The 14,140-nt window shown below is 42.6% G+C and overlaps 1 protein-coding gene across 3 annotated transcripts in view; it reads right to left on the bottom strand.

Moving 5' to 3' along the window:
* Nucleotides 1-1,865: 1,865 nt before the first annotated feature.
* Nucleotides 1,866-14,140, bottom strand: part of RAD51C (RAD51 paralog C) — a 50,597-nt gene continuing 38,322 nt past the window's right edge. For all 3 annotated transcript variants that reach the window (XM_087719057.1, XM_087719056.1, XM_087719055.1), the window contains 2 exons: nucleotides 11,844-11,904; nucleotides 1,866-2,085 (listed from right to left, as the gene is read on the bottom strand). In XM_087719057.1, coding sequence (XP_087575183.1) covers nucleotides 1,978-2,085; nucleotides 11,844-11,904 — 169 coding nt within the window. In that variant the 3' untranslated portion in view covers nucleotides 1,866-1,977. The remainder of the gene's footprint in view (nucleotides 2,086-11,843; nucleotides 11,905-14,140) is intronic.

Below are 14,140 nucleotides of genomic sequence, written 5' to 3'. Positions count from 1 at the left end.
AAACGTTTGTCTGAATCATCGCATCTAGCTCCCCCCCCACTTTCCTTCCCCTCCTCTTCGCGGATGCTCCCTCGCTTTTGTTTCACGCTGGTTAGGAAAGCTCCGTCTGACTCACGGATTCCAAAATTGGATCGCGTCTCACTCTCGAAATGGAACTCTGAATATTTTATTATGCAGATCGGGCTTGAGGTTTATTTTTTCCTTTTAAATTGCGCTCGAAATAATAATAATAATAATAATAAAAGACTGGATCTATTGAGTTCGGAAGAAAGAGTTTGGGGTTACCGATGCTCGGGGTTCCTTGACCGCAAAGCTATCCTGAATATAAAACGTCAAAATGAAAAATGCAGGTGCTTCTCAGGGCATGGATTTTCTTTCTTTTCCATCTCCCTGCGCCCCCCTCCGTGAATTTCTCAAGAGAGGCACGTATCTTAATCCGTGTATTTTGTGATGTCACAAATCACTATTAATAGGTCAGGTGTAGCGTGAACCAGCAGTAGCGAAAAAGCTTCCTTCCTTCACCCGAATTGTCCAAGGTATCTTTTTTTTAAAAAACAAAATGTTACATTCTTCCAAAGGCATTTTGTGTCCTGTCAGGTCTGCATTCTGCCTCTCAGCTTTGCTGCTCCTCTTGCTTCGAGATTATGGAACAAAAACTGAGAATCCCCGGAACAATTTCTCTATATTGGAAGGAACATAATTTTCAACTCACGTTTAGGCTTTTTATAGAAACATCAACATAGCCCTATATATGTCAGTCTTGAGAGTTCAGCACAGTGACCGTAAATGGATTTGAAGCTGGCAATGCAGGTAGTCCTCAACTAATGACCACAACGGAGCCCCAAATTTCTGTTGTTAAGGGAGAAATTTGTTGAGCTTTGCCCCATTTTACGACTTTTTCTTGCCGCAGTTGTTAAGCGAATCACTGCAGTTAAATTAGTAGACATGGTTGCTCAGTGAATCAGGTGACTTGGCCACAAAAAGGTGGTCACGTGACCCCGGGACACTGTTCCTGTCCTAAATGTGAGTTGTTAAATTGTTAAGCATGTGAACATAAATAACAAGAGCCCTTAGACCAGTGTTTCTCAACCTTGGCGACTTTAAGTCCTGTGGACTTCAACTCCCAGAATTCCCCAGCTGGCTGGGGGATTCTGTGAGTTGAAGTCCACAGGACTTAAAGTCACCAAGGTTGAGAAACACTGCCTTAGACTTATATACGGCTTCACAGTCCTCTCTAAGAGGTTCACAGAGTCAGCCTATCGCCCCCAACATATATGACCGTGTATGTGGGTATGTGCATAATGGTTATCTTTTGAGAGCTGAATGCAATGAAATGTCATTTTAACGTATTCTGCTTAGGATACATTTAAAGTGACAATAAAGTTTTTATTCTAATTCTATTTTTAAGATGTCCAAGGTCCCTTCTAACTCTTATTCTGAGCCGTGGTGGCGCAATAGCGCAGGGTACTTCTGCTGACTGCCTGCAATTTGACAGTTCGAATCTCACCAGGTTCCAGGTTGACTCAGCCTTCCGTCCTGGCTAGAATGAGGACCCGGATTGTTGGGGGTAAACCGCTTAGAGAGGGCTGTAAAGCACTGTGAATCGGTATATAAGTCTAAGTGCCGTTGCTATTCTGTACTCTTGAATTTTGGGTGCCATGAAGAATTTTCTCCCAATAGGCTTTATTCCTCTGTGAGCCAACAATTCAATCCTTCAATCCTCATTTCGTATTTCTTCCCCTAAGGAAAGCTCATGTCATAAGAAATGCAGTACTGTAGATGCACAGGATGCTGAAGGTGTATCTGAAGAAACACTGAAGTGGAGAGGAAGGCACAACAAGGAAGCAATGGAAGGAAAATTACCATTCTTCGAATCCACACTTTTTATTCATGTTACTCTCGGAGGTACCTTGATAGGCGTCTTGTAGAACTATCATTTTTAAAAAAAGAAACATAGTCGAAATTGCTTCTTCTGGTTCACGGTTCTTCCACCTGCTCTGTTCGTGGCCTTTTACGAGGATTTGCTTCGTTTTCCGCTGGGGTCAGGTTTGACTCTGAATGCTGAACATCTCTGAATCCATGAGACTGTGAAAACAAATAACAAAACCGGTCCAACAACTGCAGCTGGTGAAAATGTAGAGTCATTATAGTGTCTGAAAATCAGGAGTAGAAAATGCAGGTAGTCCTCTACTTATGACCGCAATTGAGCCCAAAATATATGTTGCTAAGCGAGATATTTGTTAAGTGAGTTTTGCCCAATTTTAGGGCATTTCTTGACACAGTTGTTAATTGTAGTGGTTAAGTTAAGTGACTCTGGTTTACCCATTGACTTTGCTTGTCAGAAAGTCGCAAAAGGTGATCACGTGACCCCGGGACATTGCAGCCGTCGTAAATATGAGTCATTTGCTAAGTGTCTGAATTTTGATCATGTGACAGTGGGGATGGTGCAATGGTCGTAAATGTGAAAAACGGCCAGAAGCCACTGTTTTCAGTGCTGTTGTAACTTTGAACAGTCACTAAATGAATTTTTGTGCGTCGAGGACTACCTGTATAGCACATATACCTGTATAGATAGTCCTTGACTTACAACTATTGATTTAGTGATCGTTCAAAATTACAACAGCACTGAAAAGTGACTTATGACCATTTTTCAGAGTTACGACCTTTGCAGCATCCCCACGGTCATGTGATCAAAATTGTGAAGCTAGGCAACTGGCTCATATTTATGACCATTGGTCTGTTTCGGGGTCATGTGGTCCCTTTTGCAACATTCTGACCAGCAAAGTCAATGGGGAAATCAGATTCACTTAACAACTGTGTGACTAACCCAACAACTGCAGTGATTCACTTAACAGCTGTGGCAAGAAATGCCCTAAAACGGGGCAAAACTCACATAACAAATATCTCACTTAGCAACTTAAATTTTGGCCTCCATTGTGGTCGGAAACACAAGAAACATACACACAACAGGCTTACATAGTACCTTTTCAATTGCAAGATGCAATTTGAGACACATCCCACTCACCCACTCAAATAGGGGGAGCAAAGATGTGATTCACGTATCTGTTCTTTTCTTTTTTTTAATTTTAACATTCCCTCCCCCTCCAAAGTTAAAATACAAAATAAAGAAAAAGAAGAATGCAAGCTAACAACCACCAGACACTAGTAATTTAAAAAAAACCATGTGAAGAGGAGGAAGAGGAGGAGTAGAAGAAGATGGAGAAGAAGAAGAAAAGAAGAAGAAGAAAAAGAAGAAGAGAATAGATAATTCATACAGAAGAAGAAGAAGAGGAGGAGGAGGAGGAGGAGGAGGAGGAAGAGGAGGAGGAGGAAGAAGAAGGGAAACAAGGGGAACAGGGAGGAGGAGGAGGAGAAGAAGAAGAAGGGGATGGGAGAGGGGGAGGAGGAGGAGAAGAAGAAGAAGAAGAAGAAGAAGAAGAAGAGGAGAATAGATAATTCATACAGAAGAAGAAGAGGAGGAGGAGGAAGAGGAGGAGGAGGAAGAAGAAGGGAAACAAGGGGAACAGGGAGGAGGAGGAGAAGAAGAAGAATGGGATGGGAGAGAGGGAGGAGGAGGAGAAGAAGAAAAAGAAGAAGAAGAAGAAGAGGAGAATAGATAATTCATACAGAAGAAGAAGAAGAAGAAGAAGAGGAGGAGGAGGAGGAGGAGGAGGAGGAGGAGGAGGAGGAGGAGGAGGAGGAGGAGGAGGAGGAGGAGGAGGAGGAGGAGGAGGAGGAGGAGGAAGAATAGATAATTCATACATTAAAAAAAATCCACCCTGGCTGAATGCTGCCAAATATATCAAATGTATCTGATGTTACCTGTTTTTGAGTTTTCAAATTTCTTATGAAAAATTATTTGGAAAGAGGGAGCTCTGTAAAGAAGTGATCTGTGAGGAACTGAAAGGTTAGCCTTGCTTTTCAAATCCTCCCGCAGAGTGACAGATGGGATCACTGCAGCTAAGTCACGGTTAAAGGACAAGGCTAACTTCTCTGCCGAAATCGGTGGGGGTAATCCTATCTCTGTTCTTTTCTTACGCTCGGAATTAGACCCCTAATACGTAATTATCCCCCCAGCGTTCCCCTGCCTGCTCTTAAAAACGGAAAAACGGCGGGTGGCTACCAATTGCTCAAGGAAGCAGCAAATTTGTTTCAGGAGAGATGCCATCTCAAGCTGGCAGGATGTGAAAATTGTGGCCTGGGCAAGGGCTATAAAATGACAAGGAAGACCCAGCTTGATCTGTAACACAAACGACTTATCTCCGAGACGATGAGCAGAGCTGCAGAGCCACCGATCCCTTTTTTAAAAGGACAGATAAGGAGAGGAATTGATTTCTACAGCATTTAGGCAAGTCACCACCACCACTCTTTCAAAAGCGGCCCCGAAATAACTCCGCGAATAGAATAAAGCAGAAATATTTCAGGGTTGCCTCAGCAGCTCGTCATGGAAATTGGGTTCCTGAAGCCAAAAATGGACAGCTACAACACTCCAGCCCAAAAAATGAGAAAGTCAAAACAAGAAAATAAAATAAAGTAAAATTAAGGTTCTAGATTTGAGTCTGTAGAGATTCTCTGTCATCCAGGTTGTCCAAAAGGTGTTTTTTTCCAGGAGGCAAATGGACTTTCTGGTTTGTGTTTGAAGACGTTTCCCTTCTCACCCAAGAAGCTTCTTCAGATCTGACAGGATAGTGGGGAATGGAAGGATTTATACTCCTTGCAGACAGAACTGGTCATTTGCATCCTTTTAGAGAGTCGTTGAGGCCACTTGGAGCTTTATCGGTGTCCCCAGGGTCACCTGAATAGACCACAGGAGCCATTAGCATCACTCAGGTGATTCTGATGAGAAGTGAAACCTCTTCAAAGAAAAAACAAGGAAGTCCTAGTTGCCTTCTGAAAAAGCATCTTTGGGTCAAGGTTCTAGATTTGTGGCAGAACATTAGTCCAAAACATAAACATGAATTGGCTGTTTACGGATTTAGCAAACTGAAACCCCATTGCTCTGTGAGGCCAAAAATGGGAAAAAATTATTTCATAAAATTTTTACTCCAGGGTGTTTCTTCACCGGTTTTAGCATGTCACGTTTTTTAGAACCTTTTTTAGCACGGTGAATTCACTATTGGAATAAAATAATACTTTCATATTTCAAGAGGGTGGCGAATTAAGATGAGGTAAATATTGCAATCTCTACATTAAAACTGACGTGCCATTAAAAGTACAGGTAGTCCTAGACATAACCTCCACAACTGAGCCCAAAATTTATGTTACTAAGTGAGACCTTCGTTAAGTGAATTTTGCCCCATTTTACGACCTTTCTTGCCAGAGTTATTACTGCACTGCAGTTATTAAATTAGTGATATAGTTCTTAAGTAAACCTGGCGAGAGAGGGGGGAAGGAAGGGAGTGGGAGAGAGAGAGAGAATGTAGTCACAACACTAGAGATTCCGGTAGTTTATTCTATTTATAGTGGCATTTTCTAAGCAGAGAAAGAGTTACTTAAACTTTGTGTCGTATATGAGTAAAACTGACAGTTTTCTGTGACTAATTTTTCTGTCAGGAAGAGCTTTGAGAAAAGGATTTTTACATTTATGATTTCCACCCTCACTGTTCTGCCAAAAGCCATCATACAGCTGCCGTTCTGTGTCATCACGACAGTATCACCCCTAAAATAAAACTGTGACCGATGGGGCTTTGCCAAGAACCAAACAAGAGGCAGTGTTCACTAAAAGACCTAAGACTTTATCACTGATTAGGCTATGCAGGTTAGTCCTCAACTTTACAACCGTTCGTTGAGTGACTGTTCGAAGTCACAATGGCACTGGGGAAAAAAAAATGACAGTTTTTCACACTTATGACCGCTGCAGCGTCCTGTGGTCACGTGATCAAGATTCAAACAGGCATGGGTTTATGATGGTTGCGACCTTCTGACAAGCAAAGTCTGTGGGGAAGCCAGATTTCCTTAACAAACGTGTGACTAACTTAACAACTGCAGCGATTCGCTTAACAACTGTGGCAAGAAAATGGAGCAAAACTCACTTAACAACTCTCATGCTTAGGCATTGGAAAATTTGGGCTGAATAGTAGTCTTAGGTAAAGGACAACCTGTATTCAGAGCGGTGAGGCTAATTCAGAACGTGGCGGTTTCCACCTAGTAAATCACACAGGCCAAATGACGAGACAGATGGTTTTTAAATATGAGGAATAAACCAACCATGTTTTTCTCCCCAATGGAAGAAGAACCGAGGGAATGAAAAAGCTCTTCTTTCCTATGCCTTTCTGGAGCCGTGAGAAAGGAATTGCCAGGGTTGATTTAAACCCCCTTCGTCGCAATATTCATAATTCTACTTTGGTGATCCCAAAACACATTCGGAACTCAAAAGACAGTTCTAAAAATCCATAGGAAATGCTATGGCAACATGCTTCCAGGCCAGCAAACACTTATTGTTTGGTAAGCTGTGCGCTTTTGACATTTGAAGAGCAGTTTAAAATTGTTTTGGCTTAGCTCCATGTTCTGCAGAAACTGCCCACAGAATGTGGCTAGTTTCAATATTTATTTCAGGATTATACTCAAGACGTTTCAAATGCCATCAAGAATACCTGGAAAGTTTTTGTGATTCTGCACCCTATTCAGTCCACTTAACAACACCCTAGTTCCTGTCATATCCCAACTGACATTCTGATTCAGGGCTACCTGCCAATGCCAGGGTTGGCTATACAGGTAGTCCTCGAGTTACAACCACAACTGAGACAGAAAATTTCTGTTGCTGAGTGAGAAATTTGTTAAGTGAGTTTTGCCCCCATTTACTTGCTACATTTGTTAAGTGAATGGCTGCAGTCATTAAGTCAGTTACACGGCTGTTAAGTGAATCTGGATTCCCCACTGACTTCACTTTTCAGACGGTTGCAAAAGGGGATCATGTGACCCCAGGATACGGCCACTGTCATAAATGTGAACCAATTGCCAAGCATCTGAATGCAAGAGTCCATGACCATGGGGATGCTGCACCATCGTACGTGTGTCGTAAGTGTGCAAAATGGTCATGTCACTTTTTTCAGTGCTGTTGTAACTTTGAATAGTCACTAAACGAGCTGTTATAATTTGAGGGCTACCTGTATAAGTTGAGATCATTTACAATGATCCCCCCAATGATTCCCACACCATAGCAGTTAATAGCAGTTAGACTTATATACCGCTTCATAGGGCTTTCAGCCCTCTCTAAGCGGTTTACAGAGTCAGCATATCGCCCCCACAGTCCGGGTCCTCATTTCACCCACCTCGGAAGGATGGAAGGCTGAGTCAACCTTGAGCCGGTGAGATTAGAACCGCTGAACTGCAGATAACAGTCAGCTGAAGTGGCCTGCACCCTAACCACTGCGCCACCTCGGCTCTTACAATGATGTGGGAATGAAGCAGGTTATTTGCTTAATTTAGGTCATCAAGTCCTAAATTTAGATCATGAGGTCCAAGTAATACTAAGTGGGCTTTGCAGCTTACCTTGGATCCATTATTTTGGAGTGAGGCAGGCATACATTTGGGCTAGAAGATAGGTTTGGAAACTTACAGGAACCAATTATGGGTAGTCCTCGACTTACAACCACAATTGAGACCAATTTTTTGTTGATAAGTGAGACAGATGTTTTGTCCCATTTTATGACCTTTCGTTCCATAGTTGTTACGTCAGGGGGTATCAAACTCGAGCCCCATGAGCTGGATGTGTCACGCGCTGACCACACCCACCCCTGATTTAGTGAAGGGGAAAAATTGTGATACGCCACGTGACGATGTGTTGTTGAGAGTTTGACACCCCTGTGTGTTAAGTGAATCGCTGCAGTTGTTAAGTTAGTAACATGGTTGTTAAATGAATCCAGCTTCCTCATTGACTCTGCTTGTCAGGAGGAAGCAAAAGGGGATCACATGACCTCAGGACACTGCAACCATCATATATACATGCCAGTTGCCGTGCCTCTGAATTTGGACCACGTGACCATGGGGATGCTGCATCGGCCATAAGTGTGAAAAACGGGCGCAAGTCACTTTTTTCAGTATCGTCATAACTTCGAGCAGTCCACAGAGTGTTGTAAGGCAAGGACCTCCCGTAAACTAACTTACTAACTAATAAGAAGTAGGACCTTTCACTTAACAAGGAAAACAACTACGAAAAATCCCACTGAGGAAATATTGAGGACAGTATAAAAAGCCATCGTACCTGCACAAAAATTACCTTAATGAAATTCTGAAAAAAAATTCAAATAAAAGACAGAGAGAGGATCAAAAACATCAAAGATGGTTTATAGACACAGGCAGCCCGGAATTACTGAGATGGTGTCAAGCGCATGAGAGCTCAGAAGAAACCGAGTTCATCAAAAGGAGTTAATAATAATAAGGGCAACTTCAAATAGGTTTAAAGGGGAAGGAAAAGAATCAATATACCAGCTATTCAGTGAAGTGCTATCAAAGCTGACACCAGCCAGAGTGTAGAAAAACTAAAAAAAAAAAAAGTTCCTGATAGGAAGTCGAGGAGAGGTCTGGCCCACAGAATCGCCGAAAGTCGGCCTCGACTGAATGGCTAACATCATCGTCATCATCCCGTGAAGAAGGATTTGACTAAGGAAAAGAGCAGGACACCTGATGACCTAAATCAGGGGTGTCAAACATAATGTAGACCCGGCCCGCGGGGTGCTTAGATCTGGCCCGCCCTGGAAACAGTGAAGGACCAGCCCGCGGGGCCAGAGAACATGGAGCTCCGTTTTCGGCTGCAATGGCCTCCTGCAACTCTTTGCCAGCAAAATTGGAGCTCAGGAGGGGGCTTCCCTAACTCCGTTTTCGCTGGCAGAGCACAAGCGCCCCCCCCCCGAGTGACGTTGAGCTGGCCACGTCGAGCTGACCACAGCTCCCCGAGGTCAAACACAACCCTGATGCAGCCCTCAATGAAATCGAGTTCGATGCCCCGACCTAAACGTTCCCTTCCAAATGTATAATTTATGATAGGGATGGTCTGAGACCGGATACAGAATGAGCAGAATACAGTTGCTCAATGCAGACATGTTGTGAAGCCGTAGCTAAGGAAACGAATTATGGATATGGCCTGTATCTGCATGGCGTGTATTATTTGTTAACTTGCAAAGCAGAATAAGAACCATAAGTAGGTCACAAATGCATCCTGTCTTTAATCCTTAGTTTGATGTTTGGAATTTACATACTACTGAAACTCTGCTGTTTGTCTTTTTGTAACCTTTCACTGAGGAAAATGGCGCTTTGCAGGGCAACAATTTTTGAACCAAAGGGGCTCGCTTAGAGAATGCATCCCAAATGTGTGGCTTTAATCTTATTTTATCTGTTTTATAACAGGTAAAATAGCCAGTTATCCTTGCAGGGGAGATGGGCGGCACAAACATTTAATAAATAAAATAATTAAAAATACAGAACTGTGGAATGAGTGCTGTGGAATTGAAAGTCAGCAAACTGTGTAAAAAGGTTTTATGACCTAGAAATGATCATAAACCGTTTTATGACAGGATGCAAAATGTCCCAAACCATTTCCAGGGGTCAAAAAAACAACGGATGGAAACTAATAAAGGAGGGAACCAACCTAGAACTAAGGAGAAAATTCCTGACAGTGAGAACAATTCTATCCTATCCTATCTGCGGATTGACTTGCCTCCAGAAGTTGTGGGTGTGTCATCACTGGAGACTTTTAAGAAGAGACAGGACAGAAATTTGTTTAAAACGATATAGATTTGTTTAAAACGATATAAATTTGTTTAAAACGATATAGATTGAGCAGGGGGTTGGACTAGAAGACCTCCAAGATCCCTTCCAACTGTTTGTTATTCTAGTCCTTAAACTCCTGATGTTTGGCAGTTCGACACAGCCTACTTTTAGGGCAGATACATCTCTGGGTATGTTCCCGAATTAGAATCTCTGCTATTGTTGAAGGAAGCCGGGGAGGAAATATCTCTGAAAAGACGTCCCAACAGGTTGCCAGTTGTCTAATATGATTTAAAATTCTGCCTCTGAGATGTTGGGAGGGTTGAGCAGATGGGAAATGAAAACAGAGCGGTAGCTTCAAATCACGATTTGTTGAGAGACGAACCCATGCTGTGTACAGTGCCTGAAAGGAGCCAAGAGGGACATGACTATCACAGGTTGACCTGAGGAAACTTTATCTGGAGTTCAGTCCTTGCTGAGCTGCTTGTGAGCCCTGGAGAGGGTGTTGTCTAGACACTGGTGGGTTGAATCTCTCTCTGTCTGCGGCTGCTTTTCTCTGCAAACAGAATGGACCTATGGAAAACTACAAAGAACCCATCCTGGATGGAACCAACGGAGGAAACGGCACCTGCGCCTGGCGAAACTGGGAAGTATAGAAATCATCAAATAGACTGTGCACGGGTGCAACAAAATCCAGAGACACTCTGAACAAACCAGTGATGGCTAAACCTTTTTTGGTCATGTGCCAGCTGTGTATGCGTACGTGCCCACACCCAAAATGCAATGTGCGCGCAATACCCCCCCCCCCCGGCAACCCCTCCATGCCCCATTTTGGGCCTAGCAGGCCTCCTTGCAGCCTCCTGGGACAAAAAAGGGGGTGCCCCAGTGCATGCGTGCATATCTCCTGCATGTGCTCCGCCCCCAGCCCTTGCACGGCAGAGATTTGAAAATTAGCTGGCCGGCGGAGGCTCGCGCGCATGTGCGGTGGAGTTGAGCTGGGGCGATGGCTTGCCTGCCCGCAGAGGACTCAGTGTGCCACCTGTGTGCCACAGGTGGCATGCATGCCATAGGTTTGCCATCATGGGGCTATAAGGCTTCTACTCTTTGCGATTGTGGTGACACGCAGACAACACATGTGTACACCTGCCCTTCCTGTCCCGATCAGTGTACACTTGAGGGTCTCATGGCAGTGTGATAGAACTTAATTAATTTTGCTGATTTCTGGGTAAAATCTGTTTAATTTGTACATGTTTTAATCTTGTGTTTTATATTATATACAAAAGAAGGACCAGGGGAGACATGATAGCAGTCTTCCAATATCTCAGGGGTTGCCATAAAGAAGAGGGAGTCAAACTATTCTCCAAGGCACCTGAGGGTAGAACAAGAAGCAATGGGTGGAAACTAATCAAGGAGAGAAGCAACTTAGAACTAAGGAGAAATTTCCTGACAGTGAGTGCCCCAACGCTGGAAGTCTTTAAGAAGATGTTGGATAGCCATTTGTCTGAAACGGTATAGAGTTTCCTGCCTAGGCAGGGGGTTGGACTAGAAGACCTCCAAGGTCCCTTCCAACTCTGCTATTGTACTCTATTGTAAGTAAGCCTCAACTTACAACAGTTTGTTTAGTGACCATTGAAAGTTACAACAGCACTGAAAAAAATATTTTTCATCCTTACAAAGATTGCAGTACCCCCTTAGTCATGTGATCAAAATTAGGATACTTAGCAAACTGACTCATATTTCTAAGGGTTGCAGTGTCCCAGGGTCATGTGACCACTTTTTGTGACCTTCTTACAAGCAAAATCAATGGGGAAACCAGATTCCCTTAACAACCGTGTTACTAATTTAACAATTGCTGTGATTCCACTCAACAACTCTGGCACAAAAGGTCAATTCACTTAACAAATGTTTCACTTCACAACATTTTTGGGCTCAATCGTGGTCGTAAGTCAAATACTACCGGTAGGATGCCTTATTTTAATGGTGAGGCTTCTGACACAAATAAGCAAAACATCACAGGTTTATCATGAAGACGTGAGGCTAGGATTGTGCTAATGTTAGCATTTTACATTCCCTTCATTGTTAGCATTTCATTTTCACCTTGTTGTTCCTAGTTTTGGTCTCTTCACAATTGTACTTACTGTAATGCAAAAGGGTACGGTTGACTCCTTCTGACTTGGAGACTTATACAATGTTGCCAACCTGGAAATAAACAATAAACAAACAATCATGATTACTTCAGTGAAATGGACTAATGTTGAGGTGGAAAAAAGTTGAATAACATTAAGCTCACTGCATTTCACTGGCAATTACCATATTTTTGGAGTACAAGACGCACTGGAGTATAAGATGCACCAAGATTTTGAAGAGGCAAATTAAAAAAGTTTTTGTACTCTGCAAACCTCCCAAAAACGGCCCATTTTTTAAAAAAATGGGGCCGTTTTTTGTCAAAAAAAGGGCATGCATAGCCTTTAGGAGGCTTATAGCGTGACCCGTCAAAAGCGCGGACGGCAAAAGCGCGATCGACAAAATCGCGCCTTTGACGTCATCACAGCGCGACGAAAAAGATCGAAAAATTCAAATAAAAATTAATAAAAATTAAATTAAAGCAAGCCGATTCACATAAAGGTAAGGGTTAGGGTTAGGGTTAGGGTTAGGGTTAGGTTAAGGGTTAGGGTTAGCTTTAGAGCGTTAGCGTTAGGGTTAGGATAAGGGTTAGCGTTACGTTTTTCGTTACTTTAACGGTTAGGTTTAGGGTTAGGTTTAGGGTTAGGTTAAGAGTTAGGTTTAGGGTTAGGTTTAGGGTTAGGTTTGGGGGGGTTAGGGGAAGGTTTTAGCTTTATTTTTACATTTTTTCGATCTTTTTCGTCGCGCTGTGATGACGTCACAGCGCGCTTTTGTCGAGCGCGATTTTGTCCTACGCGCTTTTGTGGTGGAACCGCTTATAGAGTGCTCCTGGGGGTGGCAAAAACAGCCTGTTTTTCGCTCATTTCTGCCCTCCCTAGCCCCCAGGAGCACCCTATAAGCCTCCTAAAGGCTATGCACAGCCATTTTTGCAAAGGGGGTGGGGTTTCAGGAGGCCCAAAATGCTGTATTCAGTGTATAAGATGCACCCAGATTTTCAGCCTCTTTTTTGAGGGAAAAAGATGCATCTTATACGCTGAAAAATACGGTATTTGTGTTTATGTTATCTTATTTCATTATTACAGAGTCAGAGAATTATTAGAGTATTATTAGAGAATTATAGAGTGTATTACATCATTTCTATTAGTCAGTGAAAGAACATAATCAACTCAACGAATGAGGAAAATATTATAAGATCAAAAATATAGCATGTTAATTTTAGCTTTATATCCTGCCTTTTTAGCTTTATATCCTGTCTTTTTATCAGTGAGGTAGTCCTTGTTTAAAGATGCTAATTGGGATGGAAAACTCCATTGTTAAGCGAAGCACTTTTAAGGAGAAAAACCAGTTCAGCTACCCTGGTTACTATCATTAAGTAAGGATCTCACATGGACATAATTTCTGACTTCCCGCTAGCTTCCCCATTGACTTTGCTTGCAGGAACATCACAAATTCTGACCACGGCACACTGCAATGGCAGATATGGGTCATAAATACCATTCATTCATCATTATTGTAAATTTGAATGGTCACAAACAAGGATCTAGACAGCTGGAATGGTTCCTATTCCTTTTTAACAGGCTTGCAGAGAGGAAGTTTCCAGAAGACAACAGAATAACAAGAGTTGGAAAGGACCTTAGATGTCTTCTATTTCAACCCTATTTAAGCAGGTGATCTTATACCATTCTGGACAGATGCTTATTCAGTCTCTTCTTGACAATCTCCAGTGTTGCAGCATTCACAACATCTGGATATAAGTCATTTCACTGATTAATTGTTCAGGAAATTTCTCCTTAGTTCGAGGTTGCTTCTCTCTTTGATTCCACCTATTGCTTCTTGTCCTTCAGGTGTTTTGGAGAACAGCTTGACTCCCTCTTCTTTTGGGGCAGCCCCTGAGATATTGGAACACTGCTATCCTGTCACCCCTAGTCTTTCTTTTCATCAAACTAGACATCAACCGTTCTTTATATGTTTTAGCCTCCAGTCCCTTAATCATCTTTGTTGCTCTGTACTCTTTCTAGAGTCTCAACATCATTTTTATTTTGTGGTGTGTTCGTTGCTGTATTGCAGTGTTTCTCAACCGCAGCAACTTTTTCAAGCCCATGCTGGAAAATTCTGGGATGTGAAATTTATATATTTTCAAGTTGCTGAGGCTGAAAAACAGTGCCCTACTGTCTTAATTTAAAAGAGTATAGATACGGTCAACGGTATTTTACAACTTGTGACAGGCGGTCCGACATGAACAGTAAAGAACAGAAAATAGCGGCTGTGTTTGAAAAAGAGAAGTGACTGTAGAAACCTGGCCTGCTTTGCA

This window comes from Thamnophis sirtalis, unplaced genomic scaffold (assembly GCF_051295495.1).
Source record: "Thamnophis sirtalis isolate CommonGarterSnake01/CBP01778 unplaced genomic scaffold, rThaSir2_p1.2 scaffold_6, whole genome shotgun sequence".
In the NCBI taxonomy this organism is placed as follows: domain Eukaryota; kingdom Metazoa; phylum Chordata; class Lepidosauria; order Squamata; family Natricidae; genus Thamnophis; species Thamnophis sirtalis.
This window is presented reverse-complemented; position numbering and strand designations above follow the sequence as displayed.